The following is a 15,254-nucleotide window of genomic DNA, read 5'->3' as shown; positions in this document are numbered from 1 at the left end:
AATGACACTTAGATCTTTCAGCTCTTGAAAAGGCAGTCTTGAATGCACTTCCCCATTTTTAAGACATTAGGCAATCTAACACTGCCTCATAACACTTGTATCATTGTTATCAAAGAACTCCTGATATTACAATAGAATGTACAGTATATTGTTGCTTTAATAACAACAGTATGTAAAGGCTATGTACTAGATATATCATCATGGATTCTACTTACTGATATGAAAAAGTTGCTCATGCTCCTGGTTCACAGAAGCTTCAAGTCCCTTCAGCAAATGTTTGGAAAGGTGCAGGACATCATCTATATTAGAGAACAATCCTTCCAGGTCAATTTCAGGCAGCTGAAATAGAGTAGTACAACATTTCAGTTTCTTGTGCCAATTAGCATACACTCCTATTCTACAAGACAAAGAAAGTTACTACCTTTTTAAAGTGATATTTGTATCCCAACATTGCCTCTAAAACTGTATCCAACAAACATCTATAGGTTCTGCCTTCTGATAAATCCCTTTGTATTTTTCTAAGCAACTGTATTATTTTATTTTATTATTTTATTTATCAAATTTGTCACCGCCCATCTCCTCCAACCGGAGGGACCCTGGGCAGTTTACAATACAGAACAATAAATATACAATAAAATTCTAATAAAATCCCACTAAAGCAATTTCTTAACTACCCCAGCTCATGCTGCTTTACTGGTCTATGGATTCTGCAGGTGCAGAAGATGAGAGCACATTGTGGTAGAATGAATGTACATAATACAACAGCTGTATAGCCAGAAGAAACTTTCTCACAACAGGATCCAGTGGTCACTTCAGGCCATACTTCTGAACAGCCAAGGGTTCACCACTTTCACTTGGTAAACAGCACAGTCACAGCTGATATATTTTGTTTCTCCTACCTTAAATATACAATAATTTCCATAGTACCTCCTGTTGCAAGAATTGTCTCCCTATACACGTATTTCTTACCACTCATTTAATGGCTTGGCTTACCTTAAGGTCTCAATTTTGGGACAAGCCATTAATGCTTATTTGCATAGCTTTCTTGATTAATTAATTAATTAATTAATATCACCACCCATCTCCCCTGGGCAGTTTACAATAAAATTCCTTAAACATATGGCTGTTTATACAGAACAGGATTCCCTGTTGTAGATTTTAAACATTTTGATCATAATTCAAGTGCTGAGGATTACAATTCATCTCTCTTATTCTCACCTGCTTTTTCTGGAGGTGATCACGGATGTCAGAAATGGAAAGCTGAAGGTTGTGTACATAGTTAGCCTCCGTAGTGATGAGCTCATCCACAGCCATTTGGTGGTTCAGCCCTCCTTTGTCAGGATATATAGTTTCATACATATGTTCCTCATCTTCTGATGTCTCCTTGGATGGCAGTTCTTCAGTGCTGTCATTTGCCATATTAGGAGCTGCAAAGGCAGAATGAAAAGTTTCAACCGTTGCCGATATGAGCAACGCTTAGGTCAATTCTTGCCTACATTTCAATGGGAATCTTTCCTTTTGTTTATTATCATATTTTTAAAATTATGAGGAGATAGCTAACATATAATGGCAACAGCTTATCAATTGTAAACATTCCTATTTATTATTGGTAAAGGGATTTTCAAATAGCAAGTCCCATCTTGATCACCCAGAATTCTATTGGCCAGTGTTTACACTGTCTTGACAGAAAGCCAATTTACAGGAAGGAGTGAACACATATATTCCATTCCGATTAATCAGGCGAAATATACATCAAAATAATACAAAAATGTAGCTACCTCAGTTTGTCCCATTGAATCCAGAGTTCTTCACTGAATGATAAATTCCAAATTTTTGGTATATACTTCAACATCCCACTAAGATGTTTAAACCTTATTTCTATTTTGAACACTACATTAACATACCGAAGAATATTAGAGGAAAATGGAAATACTGTATAGTCCATTTTGTGCATATCAAGACACACTCATTAGCATTAAGTTTCCAGGATGCTGAAGCTGTCATACAATCCTTGCTAAACTTCTTGTGGGATGTTCCAGTAAGCATGAAGAATGTTGAATTATTCTCATTTCAAGATCAAAATATGCATATTTTACATTATTGAAAACACTAACATGTTTTGTTAAAATAGGAAGTTCCATCTCTTTATTTTATATTTCTTGCAAATTTTTACTATCTAACTTGATGCTATTTAATTTAATTCAATTCAATTTATTGAAATTGTTATAGTTCTAATAGACTCTGGGTAATGACCCATAGTTTGAAAAACCCTAATTGGTCTTAACCGGTTGCTATGAAACTGAAACTTGAATTCAATTCTAAACAACTGTTTGGGACTCTCAGCAAATGCCCCTATTTATTATTAGTGGTGGTGGGGAGATGTGAAAATATCTCTTTCTTCAATATATGTTTCCTGACTAAAAAGACGAACCCCCTACCTGCCATAGTTTTGACTGTATTATGGCGAAAAATGAAGTAACTCTCCCCCAAATCTACAGGACACAGAGGTCCTTGCCATTAATAGAGCTGTTCTCATGCCCCGCCTGACACTTTCAACCACATTAAATTTCCCATTGCACTAAAATTAGAAGGGATCCCATAGAACAAATAAAATAAACACATAAGATTTTTAGTTTATAATGTTTGTTCTATTCAGTTGTATCGTTCTACACTCTATTGTTACTCTGTATTATACAAATGTATAACTGTTGTGCATATAACCCTCTATGTATTTTAGGTTATCTTGTATATTGATAACACTATGGAGGCTGTGTTCTCATTTACATCTCATTTGGGGATTTACTCATTCACTTGCTTACCCTACTTTCTACTACTTTCTACTATGCAGTGCCAAAACAGCCCTTCTGAAATGGCCAGAAGTTATGGCAAATAAATGGTACAGCCATGGAGCAGGATAGTGAGGCTTATTGAGGAACAAATGAAGTGATGCATACATTTGTAACTTGCTACTTAAAAAAAAAAAAAATAAATCATAGAAAACTGAATTTCAAGCCAGGGGGAAATAGATGCATCTAAACACTTTCCCTTTGGGCTATTTTCCTGCTCAAAATCACTCCAGGCTTCCTTGGTGCCAAGCACAGCGAAAGAAAACCCAAGATCCTACAATCAAGGGAGAAGAAGATACTCCTGAGCAAAAATACATTGTGAGGAAAAAGGGTCAGGAATCCCCTCCACCCCCTGCAACTTTTCTTCATGACCCCAGCTTCCTGTCATTCAAAGAGAAGTCCTTTCCCAGATTGATGTGAAAGGGTTATTTATGTTTTGAGGAGAGTTCATTGCTTGTTCCAGCCATGACATAATACATAGCTCTACATAGTGGCTATCATCCTCATCATCAACATAAAGGTTAAACCTAGAATTAAAAGTGATAAAACTGCCATTAAAATATGGGAAAGCTGACCATGGTTGAGGGCACATAACATTTCTCAGTGATGTTTCTAAAGCACTTTGAGCCATCTTGCTCTAAATGAGAGCTCTATGACCTTGGATGAAAACATCATTTTAAAATCAATAAAGAGGAAAAGATATTGTTGCTTGCCTGGAATAGTGAGATAACCTTTCAAACTATTTTAACTGATGGATTTTTTTTTAATCTCAGCAATATTCAATTGAACTGTAAAATGTTTTATTTTCAGGGCATAATTCCATATAGTACTCACCATTTTATACTGCATTATCAAATTAACACTATCAAGTATGTTTTTTTAATGTAACTCTTAATTCATTTAAGTACATTTAAATTAAATAATTGAGGTAAACTTTCCAATAATTTATACATAGACTGGCCAAACAGAAATTGTCACTTGCTTGATATAATTTTATATTTTTAGAAATGATGATGTTGTAAAACCTGACGAATTCAGGTTCTTTGTACTTTCATCATCTAAGGTTATATTCTATCCCTTAAGGATATACTTCCATTATATAGTGTAGAATCCATGTTTGTACTTCTTTCAGAAATCAAAGAGTAGCTTATATGCTTATTATCCCCATCCATTTTGTCCCAGAATGATCTAATGAAGTAGGTTAGTCTGAGAGATAGCGATTCGCTCAAGTAAATCTAGGAAGCTATTTACCCAAGCAGAGATTTGACCTCAGCTTTTTCTAGTTCACAACACCCATAGAGTTATGCTGTAAAATAAAACAAAATGCTGACGATATGCAAAATTGCACACAAGAAATGTGAAGTGGCCACATCTGAAAATATCAAATCTTGTAAAATTTAAGCAGTCTTATGCAAGTTTGACTTCTGCTGGTGGCAGTTTGAGCTATTGAATAACAGAGTTCAATGGTATTTGGGACTGGAAAAGGTTGCATCACCCTGATTTGTTTCATATGTCCAAATTATCACATGTAAATATAACATGCACTATGAACATACAGAACTTAGGGCCACTATATGTATTGTAATTTTATAAGCAAGATTTTAGTATAAATAATCAATAGAAGGAATTATGCCTCCTTAAAATTGCATTGCATGAATAAAATCTTTTTAGATGGTGTTGGAGAAACTGTAATCAACTTGATACATATTACAACCTATAATGCCCTTCATGGTACAGGATTGGGTTATCCATCTGTCTCCTATTATTTTTGCCTGTCCCACAAGATCCAATGGGGTTGGCACACTTCTGGTCCCCTCAGTTAAGCAATGTTGCCCGATGGGATCAAAGAAACATGCCTTTTCTGTTGCCGTGCCTGCCCTGTGGAAAAGCATATCCTGTGGCTTTTGATGGCCCTGACTCTGATGACTTTCCATAAGGCATTAAAAACTTGATTGTTTCCATGGGTATTGGGCCGGGACATTTATGAGTCCATTTTTCAGGGGGTTATGGATATGTGTGATGCTTCTGGCATGATGTGTTTTGGGTTTTTTTGTTGATGTTTTTATTCTTATTTTCACTGTTGTTTGCCCCCCGGAGTCATATTTCAAGTGGGAGGCCATAAAAATCAAATTAAATAAATCCATAAAGTCATTAAAACGACTCTTTAAAAATAAAATAAAACCACAACCAAGGGAGCAATGTTCATATAGAGATTTTCCATGACTAAAATGTCCACCTATTTGCTTCTGTATTTCATGCTGGGTCCCCAGCAAAAGCTACTGCTGGCTGAGAACTTCTCTTGCAAGTAGGCCTGTATTCCACCTACAGGCCGCCAACCCATTTGTGCCTGAAGAGAGAAGGACGGCTTGAACAGCTAAGGCAGGATGTGGACAGTGTAAGCATCAGCTACCTAATTAGGTTATTATGGGAGAAAACGATGGCATTTCAATTATCTTGTGCCTTTTAAACTTCTAGGGTTGCTTTTGTTGTCTTTCTCCTTTTTTCATATCCTTGGGCTGAATACCCAGCTGCAAAAGCACTACTGAGAACAAAGGCAGAATGCATATGATGCCTTGAATTTGAAGGCTGTCTGTGGAGCCAGAACATCCTGGCCACATACCACTACATTGGGGCTGAGCTTCAGCAGCACTACTACTCTCACACAATAACAGATGTGAAAAAAACTCCCTTGTTAAACAGCAGGAAATGAAATCAATGTTACAAATAAGGCAAGATTAATAATTCAGCACAGCTCTGCCCAATCCACTTCCCAATGTAATCAGTGAACGTTTTATTTTCCTACCTTCTCAGCAAACACTCTCTCAGCTTCCTCCCTTATTTGAGGCTGCCCCAGGGGGCTCCCTCAATAATAAACTCCGTTTATCTTTTGCAATCCAATGCTGAAATTCCCCAAACAAATGTAAATATCTTGCCTGAACAGGGAACAACCCTCCCCACATTGGGGGGGGGGGGATAGTGTCAGGAAGACAAGTGTGTGTATTGTGTGCTACCTGAGAGGAGAGAAAGACTAAATAAAATGAAAACAGGAAAAAATGTTTGCAGTTCAGTCACAAACACTTGCAGCAATGAAGCTTAAGGAACTCCTGTCCATGGAGCTATGAGGAAGAAAATGCTTCACAAACACAGGTACTCCCCTTCCACAATTTCTCTGTAGTAATGCAATACCGGTGAACAGTATCAGTCATAAACTTCTCTGACTCAGGGCTTGTAAACAGTCAAGAACTCTACACCTGTTAAAAGATGGAAACCTTTTAATCTTTTTTTTCAAAATGAATCGGTCATCTCTGGAATCTGTTTGCAGGAGACTTGCTGGAAGATCATCGTGGAGCACATACAGTAATGATGTGCTGTTTGTTATAGGAAGCAGTGGATAATGCTTATTGCAAAGGATACCTCCTTCTATTGTTCTATTTCCTTCTGGCTGGCAGAAAAGTGGAGGGAGTTAAGTCAGATAGAGAAAACCTTTCTGGAGTTCTGTTTAATTGTTTTAAAAGAAAAGAAAAGACTCTGACTAAGCATTCCAACTAAAAATCACACCTTCAGGATAAGGCTCTTGAAACAGGATAATCAAGAGTTCTCAACTTGGGTTAAAACAGATTGAACAGTTGTTTGTTTAAAGTTGTTACAAATAATATTATTGATCATCAAAGATGTAGATGTTTGAAGTTATAGAGTATATAGTATTGTAAGCTTTTCTTTAAATATTAATGGGTTGAGATGTGTGGCTAAAGATCAAAAGAAAATTAATGTTGATTAGTTTCTCCAGCAAAGGTTCAAAACTATTCATGACACATGTATTTGGGCTATCATCAGAGTTTTTCTCATCAGTCCCAAATGTGCCATGATTGTGTTTTGCTACAGATAAGCTAACAGGCTCAGTACAGAAGTGTTTTCTTGTTTAAAGAAAGTATGTGGAAAGAAGCTCACACTGAAGACTTTGGAAAATGGAAAGTTTTCCTTCACATGTAAAGCACCGTTTTAATAGATTGAAAAAGTGCAGTTCTGGGGACAGAAGTCAAGCTTCTGGAAGATACAAGTTCTTCCCTGTACAGTAGGAAAGTGTTCTAGAGGAGACAGGAATCTTCACCTACCTGCCAGCTGCTAACTAAAGGTCAGGATGGCTGCATTTCTGTGCTTGGGGTGTGCTAGGGAAGGCACCGGCATATCTGAGCCTAGAACATATCAGTTCATAAAGGAAACAGAAGACATCACTCCAGGAAGAGAACAATGTGTAACAGCCAGGAGAAGAGATGAATATTTGTGGGACCAACAGAAAGAAGCAGAGTCAGCTGAGAGCTACCTTCAAGCAAAGGAAAAACAGCCTACAGTCTGAGATAAAGGGGAAATATACTTTCAAGTGATTCACTGATCTAGAATTTCCAAGCGGGGTGGGGAGAGAAACAGATCTACAACATGAGCCAATAGGCTGAGAAAATACTCTGTCCACAGATTGGGAAAAGAGAATTTGAAAGTGAAAGCAGTTTAGGGAAAAGGAAAAATCTATCTACAGCACTTAAAACAGCAATGTCAGAAATAAAAGTAGAGATTCTTATTTATTCATTAAAGAAGCTTATATGGCCACCCATCTTATGTACCATGACTCTGGGTGGCTCACAATGACAATAAAAACATAAAAGAAGTAATAAAACAACAGCATCCACCCCCTCCAAAAAGCAAGAGCATAACAAGGTTATGTGACCTCAGGCCACAAAGCTAAGAGGAATTACTGAAAAACCCTATCCATAAACAGGTTTATACAAAATTATCTGGATTGCAGGAAATTAGTATAAGAGTAGGATTAAGGTTTTATGTTAGTAAAATTTACATATTACCTGTGCATCTTCGAAGCAACACACAGAACTCTTCAAGTGTGAAATCCGTACCAACTTGTTTGTCCTGCCTTTCCTTGAACCAAGATATGTGAATAGGACACACTAACTTTTTAATATTTGTATTTACATTCACTGGAGAGGAAGGGATTACAAGTAAGTAAGCAGGCACACAATGGGAAATGCACACTGAGAGGTATGTGCTAGCACCATCTGTTTGCCTAGTGGGCTTGTGTCTGCCAGCGGTTAGGAGGCAAAAAGCTTCAAAGTGTAACTGATTAAGGTCTTGTCAATTTCAGGTATGGCCAGATAGGGACCAGTTTATAATTACCATTCTCTAGTTACTTCACAAGAGCTCTAGCAATTGCCTTATCTTGGGCACAAGATTGTGCTAGTGCCTTATCTTGGGCAAACAGATGGCGCTAGCACAATTTCAGGCAGAGCTTCTTAACTTGCTGTTGGCACTTATTAGGGCAGTGTTTCTCAACCTCAGCAACTTTAAGATGCATGGACTTCAACTGGCTGGGGAATTCTGGGAGTTGAAGCTCACACATCTTAAAGTTGCTGAGGTTGAAAAATACTGTATTAGGGAAGCACTGTGCGGCAGAGAAAAGCTATTCAGATATTCAAAAAGCCAGACAATATTTGATTTTAAGGCCATACCTGCTGGATGGAGAACATGAAGACAAAAAGGACATGTCCTCCTTTTGCCAGATGTCTAGTAACAATATTGAACCATCCCAAACGAACCCAAGATAAGGCAATTGCTAGAGCTCTTGTGAAGTAACTAGAGAATGGTAATTATAAACTGCTCCCTATCTGGCCATGCTTTGTTAAAGAGATAAAGAAGGTGGTAGCTTCTCAGCTGCAGGCCGTTCTGTAGAAAGCAGTTTACCTTGACCAATCTCAAACCGGTTTCAGAGTAGGCTATGGGGTTGAGAATGCCTTGGACATACTAATGGATAATCTCTGGGACCTGACAAAGTGACTCTGCTGGTTCTGCTTGACTCCTCCACAATTTTCAATATCAGTGACCACAATATTCCTCTGAATCACCTGACAGACTTGGGAATAGAAGCAATATTACAATGGCTCTGCTCCTATCTCTCAGGTAGATTTCATATGGAGTCTTCTGGAAACAGTTGGTCTGTGAAATGGTAACTAGTACAGTATATCCCTCAGGGCTCTATTCTGTCTCCAATACTTTTCAATATCTACAACAGTTCATGATTGGCATGTAGCACTTCACTTGCATCTTCTCATTCTAAGATCACACAATTCCACAAAAATTTCACATAAAAACTGTCAATTTTCAGCAATAATTTTCTTCAGCAGTCACTTTTCTTTTTCTTTTTTCCAAATGAGAAGTAGGAGGCCTTTTGGAATCAAACTGCTTCCATTTTCACTTTAATCTTCCCACCCAAAATACCTCCAAAGAAAATGGAAACAGTTTCCTTTCCAGAAGCCTCGATTTTGATTCCTCCACCTTAACCTCCACTCAGGAATGCAAAAAAAGGAGATAAATATCAGCTCCACCCATTTCCAATGATGCCATCATGGCTTCTAGTGACATTCCTGAAAGTTGGGAGGCAGAGTTTCAGACTTTGATTCATCAAAAGCTGCCTACTTCTAATCTACCTGGAGTATCTGGGGAAGCTTATTAGGAGACTTTGACGGCAAGGATAATGGAGTAACTCTTCTGAATGCTTGCCTGCATTCAGCAATGGGCTAAAGGAGTGATAATAAATGGAAACTGAATCCAGGCAAGACAGGGGTGCTCATTAGAATGTCACAGATGCAGAAAAGTAATTCTGAATGGGATTACGTTGTTCGACAAGAAGCTGAAATATAGCTTGGGGATGCATCTGAACCTCTTTTTCATTTTTCAAACTGAAGCAATGTCCAGGAGCATCTTTTATCAGCTGTGGCTGATACGCCAACTTCATCCTTAAAATGATTTTGAAATATGTAGCACACTGGTGAATTATGTAACCTCCAGGATTGACTATTGTGACATGTTCTGCATGGGGTTATCCTCATGTCTAATCTGGAGATCTCACATGTAATAGAACTCAGAAGTCAAAATGGTTTCTGAAAGAACTTCAGGACACATTACAGTTATGTCCAGGCTACTAGAGAGAATTCTTCTTGCCCTATAATCCTTCTCCTTCTGTTCTCTGAGATTATCTGAGGTGGTCTGCCTACAGCTGCTGTGGACAAATTTTACAGCAACTCATAATTAAGTCACCTCTGAAGCCACACCAGTTCTTCAGAATGCAGTTCTCCTTTGTTGAGAGGCCTAACTTTTTTGAGTTTAGTTGAGGCACCCAAGAGGACCTAAAAACAGAGTTTTTAAATTCATGTCTAATTCAATCTCTGAATTTAACTTCAGTGGGGACATGGTGGACTGAACAGCTGTACCCGCAGGCTCAGCAGGCATAACTCACAATGTGGCAGTTTTTTTGGGCTCAGGCAGGTTTTTCCTGAAGCCCAGGAGTGTTTTTCCAGATAAAGAAAACAGCTAGAATCACCCCATCTGTCCTCCGGATGGCTGCTTGCAGCCAGAAGATTGCAAACAGTGTTTGAGCTCAACTGGTAAGAGCAGCCGGGAGACTGGGATGTCACCATTTCCAAACCTTAAAGGGACACTAAGACCAGCCACCCCATTTCTAAATCACCCAATTTACATTTCTTTTAAGTACGTGTACCCTAAGAGAGGCTTTCCACAGCAAGGAGAAGCTGGTTTTCTTGGTGCTTATTGTTATTTTTGGGATCAACTTTTTAAAAAAAATTCTTTTTGAGTTTTAGACTTAGTTTTCCATCCAAATATTAAGGAGGATTGAGAGTAAATAATTGTCTCCCTGTTATTAATTTTGTACTAAATTTGAAGATATTAACATTTTCCTACATGTTGAATTGGCTGTTTTGAACTTTCAGTTTTCTGCTTCTACTTCCCCTGGGGAACTGTCTGCATATCTCACTTTTGCTTATGTAAATACATTTTGAAATTCTTTCATATCTTTGACTTTCGTGGGTTAAGCTCCTAGGGGGCGCCATAATCTACTGCCTGAGACATGGAGGATTTTAAACAGACTTTCTCTGACTTCCACCAAGATTTTAAACAGATTCTTTCTGATTCCTACCAAGGTTTTATGAAAGGCATTCAGGACACTAGAAAATATGAGGTCAAATGTGTCATCTAGTTGGGGATGTTGTGGATGAAACTGAGGAATTTAACAGTGACAGAAATGTCTCTTCTAAGAGATCAGAATGTCTGTTGAAATGCTGGATAAAGATCGGATAGTTGAGTTGGAGAAATTTAAGGGAGAGATTGAGTTGCAAGCCATAAGTGAAATTGATCTTCTGATGGAATGCCATAGAAAAGAAGGGGTTATTATGTATGGGGGTGTCCTGACTAAGCAAGAACCACGCTGAGACAAGGAAGAAGTCTCTAGTGTTTTATTACTGTTATTGTAGACAGAAATCCTACCAAACTGAAGAAGCGTGGGAAAACCCAGACAGATAAACCCCAAAAGTCAAGGCAGGTCTGTTCTGGGTTTCTTTGAATGACAGCTCAAATTCTCTAAATGCATGTGTTTTCCTCCCTGGATAGGGGACCCCTCCTGCTCACCATCAGTACTCATGACAGGAGGTCTCCTGAAGAGAAGTCGGAGTTTTTGAGCGGGGTAGTTGGGCTATTCTATTTTTTTTTAAGAAAAATGCTCTGTGCGCATTGTGGGGATATGTAAATAATCTGGCTTATTTTGAAGTGGGATAAGGGTTTAAGAATATTTATCTGGATTGCTTTTAGGGTTTGGCTGAATTCATTTATCTTTAAAGATTTGGATTAAGATTATTAAAGTATAATAAAAAATAAATGTCTATTTGGATGGCTTTGGGTTTAATATGATTAAGATTATTAAAACTGTTGAATTATCAAATACAATGGCAGACAATTTATAGGTTTTTTAGTTTGATCTTTATTATAGTAGACAAGAATGTATAGAATAGTAAAAAGGTAAAGGTTTCCCTCGACATTAAGTCCAGTCGTGTCCGACTCTAGGGGGTGGTGCTCATCTCTGTTTCAAAGCCAGCGTTTGTCCGTAGACATATCTGTGGTCAAGTGGCCGGCATGACTAAATGGAAAGCCGTTACCTGCCCACCAAAGCGGTACCTATTAATCTACTCACATTTGCATGTTTTCGAACTGCTAGGTTGGCAGGAGCTGGGACTGGCAACGGGAGCTCACCCCATAGGAAGGAAATAATTAAATAAATGGTATCTTTGGGGGGAAGTTGATTAGGAGGTATATATAATTTTTTTTCTTTTAATATAAGGGGAGGAAATAACTATTTAGTGATTTTTATAATGTGCCAATGGAATGATTTATATAATGTGATTTTGGTTTAATATAGAGTAAGGGATTGATTATGGAAAATTTTTGTACATCCTTGCTGTTAAAAGTCAGAAGTCACCTCTTTTTGTAATTTTGAAAAATTTTTCTCTTGTGTTTCTACACCTTTTTAGTTTTTTTTCTTTGTAGTTTTTTGTTTTTCTGTAGCTTTTATCTTTGCTTGAAACTTAATAAAATTCTTATAAAAATTTTAACTTCAGTTTTATAATAACTTGCCAAGAAACAAACAAAATACATAAAATAAGTGGACTAATTTGGGTTGTTACTAATAATCATAATATAAAATAAGTCTAAGATGAAACTTGACATTTGATGTAGAGAAACAAAAGAAAGGATATGGATTTTTTTTTTTTAAATGTGGCCTGAAAACAAGATACCATAGAGCCATTAAGTCCAGATTAAAACTCAGAGTGACGTTTTGCTGTAACTTTCTTGAGAGGAATTCTGCCAGTTGTACTTTCTAGTCTTAGTACATCAGTGTGACCCTGGAAAGCAAGGAATATGAAGGTTCTTTCCCTGAATGCTAGGTGGACTTGAAAGGGCTTAACCTTGGCAGAATTGTGTCCTTGGAGGTGAATCAGAGAAGTTGAAAAGTGGATGTCATATTGCTCAGCAAAACACATACAGTTTACACACATATTATATCCGTGTATGTATGAACGTATTACTACATATCTGTGTGTATAAAGATATCTGTATGTATACCTATATATATACACACGCACACACACACACACTCATATATAAAAATGGGTGCATATTTATATATAACTGAAGAGTTAATGCTGGGCAAGTCACTGGCCATGTAGCTGCCAACCAACTTTCTACAGTATAACTAGCAACCAGATTTTTAAAAAAGTAAGTTCCATTACAAACACTTTTCAGCAGTAAATAATGAAGGAAAGCCAGGTATTTTGCCAGGAGTCATATGAAAGTACAGTACAGATCAGCATATTTAGAAAAAAAAAAAAAAGTAGTACATCTTCAGTTGGACTGTACCACTCCAGAGTGTCCATGGAGAATTTAATGACATTAACAATGACAACAAGGCTAAAACCTCTGACTGCAAATATTTATGTCCTGTAGGAACAACAACAACCTCCTCACACACAAGCTTTTTTTTTTTTTTTTAATATTCTGACTGTTCTTAATAAAGGGGAGCATCACAATAGGCCATCACTCATGAACATGTACAATCCCAGCAGCAGCACCGTGACACAGGTTTCTTCTAAACACGTAAACACCTAGACATGCTGCCCAGGAAGTAGTTTGCATCTGGACAGGCTGGATTTCCTTTATCTTTCCCCCACCCCCTGGATTATCCTTGTGCCTTATGTTATTAATAGTGGTGGGAAAACAAACAAACTTTAACCAGTGTCAGTTGGCATAACATTCAGAATCACGTCTCAACTTGTACCTGCTTAATTTCTGCCTCTCAGGTTTGTCCCCTGCACCGAAGCTCTGTCAGAAAATTAATGGTGGCAAACTTAATAGATTCATGAAAATTGTGGAAAGACTAGCTTTCCCCTTCAATTCTTCCTGACCCTGCCCTCTCCTGAAGATGGTGGAATGGGCAGAATCTGGAATGTGCTTATGTAACCTTTCCATTCACCCAGCCAGGAATAGAAACCTACCTAGTTTTGATCAATGGCTGTCCTGTAGATTTTGCTAAGTATACGTTTGACTGACCTGCTGTGTTGGAAAATAATTTCACTCCCGGCAAAATAATCACTCTTAGATTCTTCTCTTCTGGCTTATTAATTCTTACCTGCCCAGAGCTTCAAGCTTGTTCGAGCTGCTGTGCTGCTCTTTAAAGGAGTTAATGATAAACCCCTAGGCTCCAGTTGTTACGTAGGCTGAAGGCCCAGCCCCCTTGGCTAAGTGCATGTGTGCTGTTTACTGCAGAAGGAGGCTGTGTCAGCTGCTTTCTGTTCTGCGTTCCCGGTGCAGTTGAACGCAGCCAAGGCAACCAGTGCTGTGGCAGCTGGCCAGCTCTGGAGCTTGCTGGATGAAATCGGAAGGCGGCCTGCCAGGAAACCAATAACCAGACACAATTGGAGATGGGGGAAACAGGGTAAGGTGGGTCACCAGCCCCATCTCTGCTGCCCAACTGCTGGCTCTTTGTCCCTTCGAAGCCCAAAGAACTTTCAATGCTTCTTCATGAACAAGCAGCCCTGGACAACATCCTGGACAGCTTCATTTGCTTTTATTGACAAAGGGGGGTTCTGACAGCTGTGAGCAAACAGATTGTGTGGCATAAATGTCCCCACAAATATAAATGGGCTGTATTCTTGCTTCCATGCCTGACAGGTGGGGACATAAGCTCTCTCCTAGGATTGATTTCCGAGCATTTAGTAATTACCCATTTTTTTGCACCGTAATAGCCCCAAATCAAAACAGATTTGACTGGGAAGGCACACAAATTATTCCAGTAGATGAGGTAAGGTTTATGTTTATCACACTTTCACATCTTTATAATCATGTTCCAAGGGAGAGGAGTTGAAAAAAGTAGTAACCAGACAAGTTTCTCAGCTTGATGACACAGCTTTCTCATGACCGAGCTCTTCCCAGATCTTTCTCTCTCTTGATGCAGAAAGCCTGGCAATTTCTATAATGTAATATCCTCAAGATGACCCTGGATGGTTAAGAAACTTCCAGAGGACTGTCAGCAGTAGCCTATTGTACATGCCAGGATCATAGCAGTACTTCAGTTTAAATGGATCTCAGGACATTCGCTCCACTTATAGAATCTGATGGACAGTTCCCCCCACCCCCCTTGATGTCATCACTTGACCTTATATATATCCCTGGTTGAATCCTTTTAGATCACCTAAATCAGGCTTTCCAATCTGGTACCCCCGAGTTTTATTGAAATAAATAGTGAGATGGGAATGGCAGAAGCTGCAGCCTAGTACTTTGGAAGGCCAGCACATTTGGGATGCTAATTGTTATTCATCTCTAAATATATCAACTGCCAGCTAAAGAATGTGCAGCTAATTAAGCCTTCAATCAAATAATTGATTTTAAAATGTTTAAATGTTTCAAATTTAAATTAAGCACAATTGCCCAAATTAGTTAGCATTAAGCTATACAACAGCTCTGTTTTACTGCAGTTCAGTGAAATAGTTACCTAGACAACATTCT

At 38.3% G+C, this 15,254-nt stretch overlaps 1 protein-coding gene across 3 annotated transcripts in view; it reads right to left on the bottom strand.

Annotated features, from left to right (window-relative positions):
- Window positions 1–13,986, bottom strand: part of ARHGEF37 (Rho guanine nucleotide exchange factor 37) — a 41,590-nt gene extending 27,604 nt beyond the window's left edge. The window contains exons 1-3 of one of the 3 annotated variants that reach the window (XM_063292433.1): window positions 13,879–13,986; window positions 1,219–1,427; window positions 216–339 (exon numbers count right to left, since the gene is read on the bottom strand). In XM_063292433.1, coding sequence (XP_063148503.1) covers window positions 216–339; window positions 1,219–1,419 — 325 coding nt within the window. In that variant the 5' untranslated portion in view covers window positions 1,420–1,427; window positions 13,879–13,986. Of the gene's footprint in view, window positions 1–215; window positions 340–1,218; window positions 1,428–13,799 lie in introns of all 3 variants that reach the window. The other 2 variants (XM_063292431.1, XM_063292432.1) reach the window with 2 other exon arrangements.
- Window positions 13,987–15,254: the final 1,268 nt, after the last annotated feature.

The sequence above is a fragment of the Candoia aspera genome, chromosome 2 (genome assembly GCF_035149785.1).
Source record: "Candoia aspera isolate rCanAsp1 chromosome 2, rCanAsp1.hap2, whole genome shotgun sequence".
Classification (NCBI taxonomy): domain Eukaryota; kingdom Metazoa; phylum Chordata; class Lepidosauria; order Squamata; family Boidae; genus Candoia; species Candoia aspera.
The sequence above is the reverse complement of the archived record's forward strand: the minus strand, read 5'-3'. Positions and strand labels throughout refer to the sequence as shown.